This window comes from Mandrillus leucophaeus, unplaced genomic scaffold, assembly GCF_000951045.1.
Source record: "Mandrillus leucophaeus isolate KB7577 unplaced genomic scaffold, Mleu.le_1.0 Scaffold479, whole genome shotgun sequence".
Classification (NCBI taxonomy): domain Eukaryota; kingdom Metazoa; phylum Chordata; class Mammalia; order Primates; family Cercopithecidae; genus Mandrillus; species Mandrillus leucophaeus.
In genome coordinates, this window is record NW_012105131.1 from 580,854 (window position 1) to 590,246 (window position 9,393).

General features: G+C 53.7%; 1 protein-coding gene across 1 annotated transcript in view; it reads left to right on the forward strand.

Annotated features, from left to right (window-relative positions):
• Positions 1 to 9,036, forward strand: part of GTF2IRD1 (GTF2I repeat domain containing 1) — a 50,565-nt gene extending 41,529 nt beyond the window's left edge. The window contains exons 16-20 of the mRNA XM_011995239.1: positions 4,537 to 4,586; positions 4,803 to 4,859; positions 7,006 to 7,089; positions 8,206 to 8,389; positions 8,970 to 9,036. Coding sequence (XP_011850629.1) covers positions 4,537 to 4,586; positions 4,803 to 4,859; positions 7,006 to 7,089; positions 8,206 to 8,389; positions 8,970 to 9,036 — 442 coding nt within the window. The remainder of the gene's footprint in view (positions 1 to 4,536; positions 4,587 to 4,802; positions 4,860 to 7,005; positions 7,090 to 8,205; positions 8,390 to 8,969) is intronic.
• Positions 9,037 to 9,393: the final 357 nt, after the last annotated feature.

Below are 9,393 nucleotides of genomic sequence, written 5' to 3' on the forward strand. Positions count from 1 at the left end.
AGCTACTCGGGAGGCTGAGGCAGGAGAATGGCATGAACCCGGGAGGCGGAGCTTGCAGTGAGCTGAGATCCGGCCACTGCACTCCAGCCTGGGCGGCAAAGCGAGACTCCGTCTCAAAAAAAAAGAAAAATTCTCACACCTGTAATCCCAGCACTTTGGGAGAACAAAACAGGAGGGTCACTTGAGGCTAGGAGTTCGAGACCAGTCTGGTCAACATAGCAACCCCATCTCTATTTTATTTTTAAAATTAAAAAATTAGACAGGTGCAGTGGTATGTGCCTATAGTCCCAGATACTTGGGAGACTGAGGCAGAAGGCAGAAGAATCGCTTAAGCACAGAAGGTCCAGACTGCAGTGAGCTCTGATGGCATCAGTTCACTCCAGCCTAGATGACAGAGCAAGACCTCGTCCCTTTAAAAATACAAAGAGAGGCCGGGCATGGTGGCTCGCCCCTGTAAACCCAGCACTTTTGGGAGGCTGAGGCAGATGGATCACTTGAGGTCGAGAGTTCGAAACCAGCCTGGCCAGCATGGTGAAACCCCATCTCTACTAAAAGTACCAAAAATTAGCTGGGCTTGGTGGTGCACACCTGTAGTCCCAGCTCCTCAGGAGGCTGAGGCTCGAGAATCTCTTGAACCTGGGAGGTGGAAATTGCAGTGAGCTCAGATTGCATCACTGCACTCCAGCCTGGGTGACGGAGTGAGACTCCTTCTCAAAATAAATAAATAAATATATAAAGAAATAAAACGCAAGAGACAAACAAACTAAAAAACCATCCTGGGCACCTGCCAGGTCCTGGGCTTGCAGCCCAGTGGTAAATGCCACCAAGTCCTGCCCTGGAGTTGCCAATGTCATCCAGACAAAAATCAAAATATCATGTCACGTAGAGATAACTGCTGTGACAGCATATAACTCAGAGTGAGGAGGAGAGAGGGACAGGAGGAACCTGGATAAGGAGGTGACATTGGAGCGGCGACCCAATGAAGTGAGAGGGACAGCCACTGTGCATAGTGTGGGGACAGGCCAGGCGCAGTGGCTCACAGCTGTAATCCCAGCACTTTGGGAGGCCAAGGCAGGCAGATCACGAGGTCAGGAGTTCAAGACCAGCCTGGCCAACATGGTGAAACCCAGCCTCTACTAAAAATACAAAAATTAGCTGGGCGTGGTGGCGTGCACCAGTAATTCCAGCTACTCAGGAGGCTGAGGCAGGAGAATCGCTTGAACCCAGAAGGCAGAGGTTGCAGTGAGCTGAGATCACGCCATTGCACTACAGCCTTGGTGACAGAGGGAGACTCTGTCTCAAAAAAATTAAAAAGACTATGGGAACAGAGAAAAAGTCATGCAAAGTCCCTGAGGCAAGAACATGCTTGTGTGTTTGAAGGCTCACAAGGTGCCCTTGTAGCTGGTACAGGGTGAGTGAGGGAAGGATGGTGAGATTGAGGCCCAGGAGGTTGCAGGGGACCAGGCGTGGTGGCCCACGCCTATAATCCTAGCTCTTTGGGAGGCTGAGGTGGGAGGATTGCTTGAGCTCAGGAGTTTGAGACCAGCCTAGGCAACATAGTGAGACCCTATCTCTACAAAAAAGAAAAATAGGCCAGGAGCGGTGGCTCATGCCTGTAATCCCAGCACTTTGGGAGGCCAAGGAGGGTGGATCACCTGAGGTCAGAAGTTCGAGACCAACCTGGCCAACATGGTGAAACCCTGTCTCTAAAAATACAAAAATTAGCCAGGCATGGTGGTGGGCGCCTATAATCCCAGCTACTCGGAAGACTGAGGCAGGAGAATTGCTTGAACCCGGGAGACAGAGGTTGCAGTGAGCTGAGATCGCACCACTGCACTCTAGCCTGGGCGACAAGAGCAAAACTCTGTCTCAAAAAAACAAAAACACAACAAAACAAAAAAAATCAAAGAATAAAAATTAAAAGGTAGCAGGGGCCAGATCACATGGGTTTTGGGCCAGCTTAAAGAGTTTGAATTTTATTTTATTTTTTAAAAATTCTTAGAGACAGGGTCTCATTCTGATTTCTTTTTGCTTTCTACGCCCACTCCCTCAAACCATAAACCAGTGGCACCCAGGCAGCTTGAGGTTAGCTGCCAATTCAATAGCAAGTCCTCAAGAATGACATTTTTTATGGTTTTGTGCAGAAGACAGCTTGTACTCATGATCATTGGTTTTTTGGGTTTTGTGGGTTTTTGGGGTTTTTTTTCGATTTTTTGAGACAGAGTCTCACTCACTCTGTTGCCCAGGCTGGAGTGCAGTGGCGTGATCTTGGCTCACTGCAACCTCCCCCTCCTGGCTTCAAGCGATTCCCCTGCCTCAGCCTCCTGAGTAGCTGGGATAACAGGCGCATGTCACTACGCCTGGCTAAATTTTGTATTTTTAGTCGAGACGGGATTTCACCATGTTGGCCAGGCTGGTCTCAAACTCCTGACCTCAAGTGATCCGTCCACCTTGGCCTCCCAAAGTGCTGGGATTAGAGGCGTGAGCCACCACTGCCGGCCTTTTGTGGTTTTTTTTGAGAAAGAGCCTTGCTCTGTCATCCAGGCTGGAGTACAGTGGTGCTATCTCAGCTCACTGTAGCCTCCACCTTCCAGGTTTAAGTGATTCTCCTGCCTCAGCCTCCTGAGTAGCTGGAATTACAGGCATGAGCCACCATGCCTGGCCATGAGCATTGTTTTAAGAGATAGGTCTTTCTGTAGCCCAGGCTGGAGTGTACTGGCACAGTCATAACTCACTGCAGCCTTAAACTCCTGGGCTCAAGCAATCCTGCCTCAGCCTCCTGAGTAACTGGGACGTCAGGGGCACGCCACCACACCTGGCTAATTTTTGCATTTTTTGTAGAGAAGGAGTCTCGCTATGTTGCCCAAGCTGGTCTCAAACTCCTGGGCTCAAAGCAATCCACCTGCCTCAGCCTGCCAAAGTGCTGAGATTACAGGTTGAGCCACCGCACCCAGCCATGAGCAGTTTTTAAAGTCACGATGGCTTTCTCCACCTGTCATTTGGAAAGGGAGGCAGGTTAGCGCAGTGGCCGACGGGAGAGGCCGTCTGGTGGGTTTGAGGCCAGCTCCTCCTGTTACTCCCTGTGGCCTTGGCAGCCGGCTGTGCTATTCAAGCGGAAGCACTGTCGCTGCTCGGGCCTGGACTCAGGCTCTGCCCAGCTTCGGCCTCTCTGAGGTTACTGTTGGGAAGTCGCTTCCCCTTTCGGAACCTGAGTTCTCCCATAAACAGGAGGGGCCTAAATGCAGTCTGAAGCCTTTTCTAGCTCCGGAGACTGTGGTTCAAGGCAGGGCTATGCTTCCCGCTCCCAGCCCTGGCCCCGTGACCTCAGCTCTGTGCCTGGCACTGTACAGAAGCCTAAGAGATGCCCACCGCCAGAGCGGGCACCAAATCCTCATCTACTGGGGACCCAGGGAGTGCCTTCCCTGAGAGTTTGGCCTTTGGGCTTACTCCCAGGAAGAGACTCCTGGGTGTTGCTGCTTGATTACCCCTGTGACAGAGAGCTCATTACCTCTCCAAGTCCATTACTCTCCAGAGAGCTCATTACCTCTCCACTCCGTGGCCCACCCTGCCATCCCCCAACAACCCCCCTCTGGCCAGCATGATTTTCCCAGTGTCCTCTACCCACCACAAACCCCAGCCCCCCAACAGGCTTGCTCTAACAGGACAAGTTGTGCTGAAGATGGGGCCTTTAGAAGCGGTGCTGTATGATAAAGAAGGTTGACTCATGTCTGGCAGGGCTTTCTGGAGTCTGTGGAGCTAAAGACATTAGTAGAATACAAAGCTGGGCTTGGTCACTGGCGCTCCCGACTGCAGTGACACAGCAGGTCTCAGATGTGAGCCGTAGATCTCAGACCTTTCCAGCTCGGAGTTCTTGCTATGTAGTGGGCCGCGACTGTTTCTACACTTTGTTTATTTATTTAGAGACAGAGTCTTGCTCTGTCACCCAGGTTGGAGTGCAGTGGCGCTGTCTCAGCTCACTGCAACCTCCGCCTCCCGGGTTCAAGCGATTCCCTTCCCTCAGCCTCCCAAGTAGCTGGGAGTATAGGCGCCTGCCACCACACCCAGCTGATTTTTGTATTTTCAGTAGAGACAGGTTTCACCATGTTGGCCAGGCTGGTCTCAGACTACTGACCTCAAGTGATCCACCCTCTTCAGCCTCCCAAAGTGCTAGGCTTACAGGCATGAGCTACTGCACCAGACCTTGTTTCTACACTTTAAACCAGATCCATGGGAGGCCCCCTGAGGCCGCCTGCTCCAATCCCAGGCAGCGACAATTGTCCAGTGTCCGGGGAGCAGGAGTGAGATATCAGATGGACCCGTTCAGGACTGGGCGGGTCTCACTCCTGGCTGGATCCTTCAAGCCCAGCGCAGCCCCCTAGATTCCACATGTGGAGCGGCAGGGACTCCGGGCCTGAACTGTGCAGAGCCAGGAAGGTCCACTGCAGGGATGTGCAGACCGAGGCCCAGAGGGGAGGGCTGGGCAGTCCCAGAGATGCTTGCAGGGACCTCTGTGATAGCCCTGCTTGTGTTTTCCAGGCCCGAGCTGCTCACTGAGGGAGTCAAAGAGCCCATCGTGGATAGTCAAGGTACCCAGCGTGGGGTCGTGGGCTGTGGTGTGGGTGGGCAAGGGAGGGCCCCAGGGGCCTCTGCCACCAGCCTCTCCTCCTGCTGCCTCTGTCCTGCTCCCATCCTGGCCCTGGCATTCTCCCCACACCCCTGCACTGGGTTTCCCCTAACGATGCCATCTTGGGTCCCAGGAACTGCCTCCTCACTTGGCTTCTCTCCCCCTGCCCTGCCCCCAGAGAGGGATTCCGGGGACCCTCTGGTGGACGAGAACTTGAAGAGACAGGGCTTTCAAGGTAAGGTTGAGCTCGGAGAGGTCTGTTGTCCCGGCACCATGACCTTGATCTGGTTTGGGTTTGGAGGGCCAGGCTGGAAGTGGGGAAGAGCTGGCCCCCAATCTCAGGGCCTAAGGAACCAGGCAAGCCAGGTTGGCAGCCCAGGCCCGGCCGTACCGTGCCAGCTCTGTGTTAGAGACTCCAGGGGAGAGGGGGTGCCTACAGGTGGACGGTGGGGGGTGGGAGGGTACAGGGCCCAGGAGCCTGCGTGCCCCCCAGCCCCGCCCCAGGAAGTAGCTGACACCCCCACTCCTGATTCAGCAATCAGCTGTGGTCTTTGAAATCACAATAGGAGCCAGGCGCAGCACCTCACGCCTGTAATCCCAGCACTTGGGGAGGTCAAGGTGGGAGGATCACTTGAGGCCAGGAGTTTGAGACCAGCCTGGGCAACATAGAACCCATCTCTATGTCTATTTCTAAGAAGAGAAATCAGAGACCGAGTGCAGTGGCTCATGCCTGTATTCCCAGCACTTTGGAAGGCTGAGGCGGGTGGATCACTTCAGGCTAGGAGTTCAAGCCCAGACTGGCCAACATGGCGAAACCCCGTGTCTACCAGAAAAATACAAGAATTAGGCGAGGCGGCATGTACCTGTGATCCCAGCTACTCAGGAGGCTGAGGCCAGAGAATCTCTTGAACCTGGGAGGTGGAGGTTGTAGTGAGCAGAGATCGCACCACTGCACTCCAGCCGGGGTGACAGAGCAAGACCCTGCCTCAAAAAAGAGAAAGAGAGGGAGAGAGAGAGATGGTGGTCTGGGATCCCTCCAGCACATGCTGGCACTTGTTTGTTTGTTTGTTTATTTGTTGTTATGGAGTTTTACTCTTGCTGTACAGGCTGGAGTGCAATGGTGCGATCTCAGCCACTGCAACCTTCGCCTCCTGTGTTTAAGCGATTTTTCTGCCTCAGACTCCTGAGTAGCTGGGATTATAGGCGCACACCACCACACCAGGCTGATTTTTGTATTTTTTTTAGTAGAGACGGGATTTCACCATGTTGGCCAGGCTGGTCTCAAACTCCTGACCTCAGATGATCTACCCGCCTCAGCCTCCCAAAGTGTTGGGATTACAGGTGTGAGCCACTGCACCCAGCTTTTTTTTTTTTTTTTTTTTTTTGAGACAGAGTATTGTTCTGTCACCCCGGCTGGAGTGCAGTGGTGTGATCTCTGCTCACTACAACCTCCACCTCCCAGGTTCAAGGGATTCTCTTGCCTCAGCCTCCTGAGTAGCTGGGATTACAGGTACGCACAACCATGCCCGGCTAATTTTTGTAGTTTTAGTAGAGATGGGGTTTCACCTTGTTGGCAGGCTGGTCTCCGACTCCTGCACTCAGGTGATCTTCCTGCCTCGGCCTCCCAAAGTGCTGGCATTACAGGCATGAGCCGCCGTGCCCGGCCATACTTGGGGATTTTTAATGAACACTCTCTGGGTGAGGGTGGCTTGGTGGTTCATGCCTGTAATCCCAGCACTTTTGGAGGCTGAGGCAGGCGGATCACTTGAGCTCAGGGGTTTGAGGCCAGCCTGGGCAACATGGCGAAACCCCATCTCTACCAAAAACACAAAAAAGAAATTAGCCAAGTGCAGTGACACACGTCCGTGGTCCCAGTTACTCAGGAGGCTGAGACAGGAGAATCGCTAGAGCCTGGGAGGTGGAGGTTGCATTGGGAGCTGCCAGGCCCGTCCCCTGTGTCTGTGGGCACTGCCCATCCTCCACCATCTGCTAGATCAGCTGGGCTTCCGTTCCCTCCCTTGTCTCCAGCCCCCCAGTGACTTCATGAAGCCCCTGCCCCCTGCTCGCCACCCCGGGGCACAGGACTCCACGCTCCATGGTGTCCCTCCCCTCCGGGGTTTATTTATTGGTTTGGTGGTTTTCGAATGTCAACAATTAACTTAATTTCCAACTCATCACTGTTGTGACAACAGTGCATGTCCTTCTGGAAAACACACATCTCCATCAAGACGTTGGTGCTGAAGGACCTGAGGGGCCCACTCCAAAGATCCGTTAATTGCCAGAGAAGGAGTTCCCCATAATTAGAAAATCATCTTCCTTAAAAGTCACCAAGTGCCTTTTCACTGAACAGCCCAAACCCATAATCGTTTTGCGCTTTGCAGAAAATTACGACGCGAGGCTGTCACGGATCGACATCGCCAACACGCTAAGGGAGCAGGTCCAGGACCTTTTCAATAAGAAATACGGTAAGCAGCGCAGAACCCCTGGGGAGGGACACACAGCTGCTGTGGGCAGAGAAGTGGGAGGCTTCCCAGTTCCAGCTGAGGGCATTTCTGGGGAAACAGTTCACCCCTTTACACGTATTTCTTGAGCATTTACTACATGCCAGGCACTGTCTCAAGCACTGGGGATATTGCCGTGAATAAAACAGACACAGTCCCTGTACTCATGAGCCTTGCAGACCAGTGAGGTGAGACACACTTTCAACTACTACACACAGAATTTAATAGACAGGGGCCTGGCTCGGTGGCTCATGCCTGTAATCTCAGCACTTTTGGAGGCTGAGGCAGTTGGATCACTTGAGCTCAGGAGTTCGAGGCCAGCCTGGGCAACATGGCGAAACCCCGTCTCTACCAAAAATACAAAAAAGAAATTAGCCAGGTGCAGTGGTGCACACCTGCGGTCCCAGTTACTCAGGAGGCTGAGGCAGGAGAATCGCTTGAGCCTGGGAGGCGGAGGTTGTAGTGAGCTGAGATCGTGCCATTGCACTCCAGCCTGGGCAACAAAAGCGAAACTCTGTCTCAAAAAAAAAATAAAAGCGGGGGAGCATACAACATGGGAGCATATTGGTGTGGCTTTTTCTTTCTTTTCTTTTCTTTTTTTTTTTTTGAGACAGGGTGTCACTCTGTCACCCATGCTGGAGTGCAGTGGCGTGATCATGGTTTATTGCAGCCTCAAACGCCTGGGTTCAAGCAATCCTCCTGCCTCAGCCTCCCAAGTGGCTGGAACTACAGGCAGGCACTACCATACCCAGCTATTTTTTAGAAATTTTTAGTAGAGACAGGGTCTTGCTGTGTTGCCCAGGCTGATCTCGAACTCTTAGACTTAAGTGATCCTCCTCCTTGGCCTCCCAAAATGCTGGAATTACGGGCATGAGCCACCATGCTGGCCTTTTTTTAATGATCTGATCAAATAGCTCAGATTGTAATGCCTATACCTTTCCACGGTGCTACACGAGAGCCTTCTCGTGCCATTCACTCTCCTGCACGCACGTCTTTCCATCACACCCCCACAATTCCACGTACACACACCCCACGCTGCCTCTCACTTCTGACGAGCAGGACCCTGCCTCTCACCCACAGGGGAAGCCTTGGGTATCAAGTACCCGGTTCAGGTCCCCTACAAGCGGATCAAGAGTAACCCCGGCTCTGTGATCATTGAGGGGCTGCCCCCGGGAATCCCGTTCCGAAAGCCCTGCACCTTCGGCTCCCAGAACCTGGAGAGGATTCTTGCCGTGGCCGACAAGATCAAGTTCACAGTCACCAGGTACTCAGGGGGAAGGATGAGGGTGAAGAGGCAGGACTAGCTCAGATGGAGGCTTATACCTGTGAATCCTTAGCCTTTCCCTAGGTCCTGCCCTCCCCACTGGACAAGGCGGCTCTCCTGGCACCATCTTGGGTCCTGGGGGTGGCCGGGAAGGGACTGCAGGCCAGCTCGAGTGCAGGGAGCCCTTCAGAAGTGGGACTGGTCACCCCACCATGGCAAGGGCAGACTTCAAGGGCATCTTCAACCTGTTCAGCCACACCCGCTCACTACACCCCCAGCCCCCGGGAAGACATTCAGCCCGCATCAGGGGATTTGCCCAAGGTCCCAGGGCCAGCCAGGGCAGAGCCGGCACAAGGCCCAGGTCTGCGTCCTGCAGAGTGACACTGCCAATGCCAGCACCCTGCCACATCGTCTCAGTGTCCCACGCACACAGAGCCCCAGGGCGGCTTGTTAAAATACAGATTCTGCTGCCGTAGGTCTGGGGTGCTCCCAGGAGAGACCGAGGCCACTGCATCCCAGGGGTGTCTTCCTCATCCCCCAGGTCCTCCTTCTGACACCCTTGCCTCTGTTTCTCTTCTAGGCCTTTCCAAGGACTCATCCCAAAGCCTGGTAAGAGGCACTGGCTGTGGAGGGGGCACTGGGAATAGGGCCTGGTCATAGTGCTGGGGGCTGGAGCTAAGTCTGCTGTGGGGCACAGGTTCTGCGGTCTGGGAACAGAATCCAGCCAGGCCCCTGCCTTTTTTTCTTCTTTTCTTTTTTTTCCTGAGGCAGAGTCCTTCTCTGTCACCCATGCTGGAGTGCAGTGGCGCGAACATGGCTCACTGCAACCTCCACCTCCTGGGTTCAAGCAATCCTCCTGCCTCAGCCTCCTCAGTAGCTGGAATGACAGGCAACTGTCACCATGCCTGGCTATTTTTTGTATTTTTAATAGAGACGGGATTTCACCATGTTGGCCAGGCTGGTCTCAAACTCCTGACCTCAAGTGATCCGCCCATCTCGGCCTC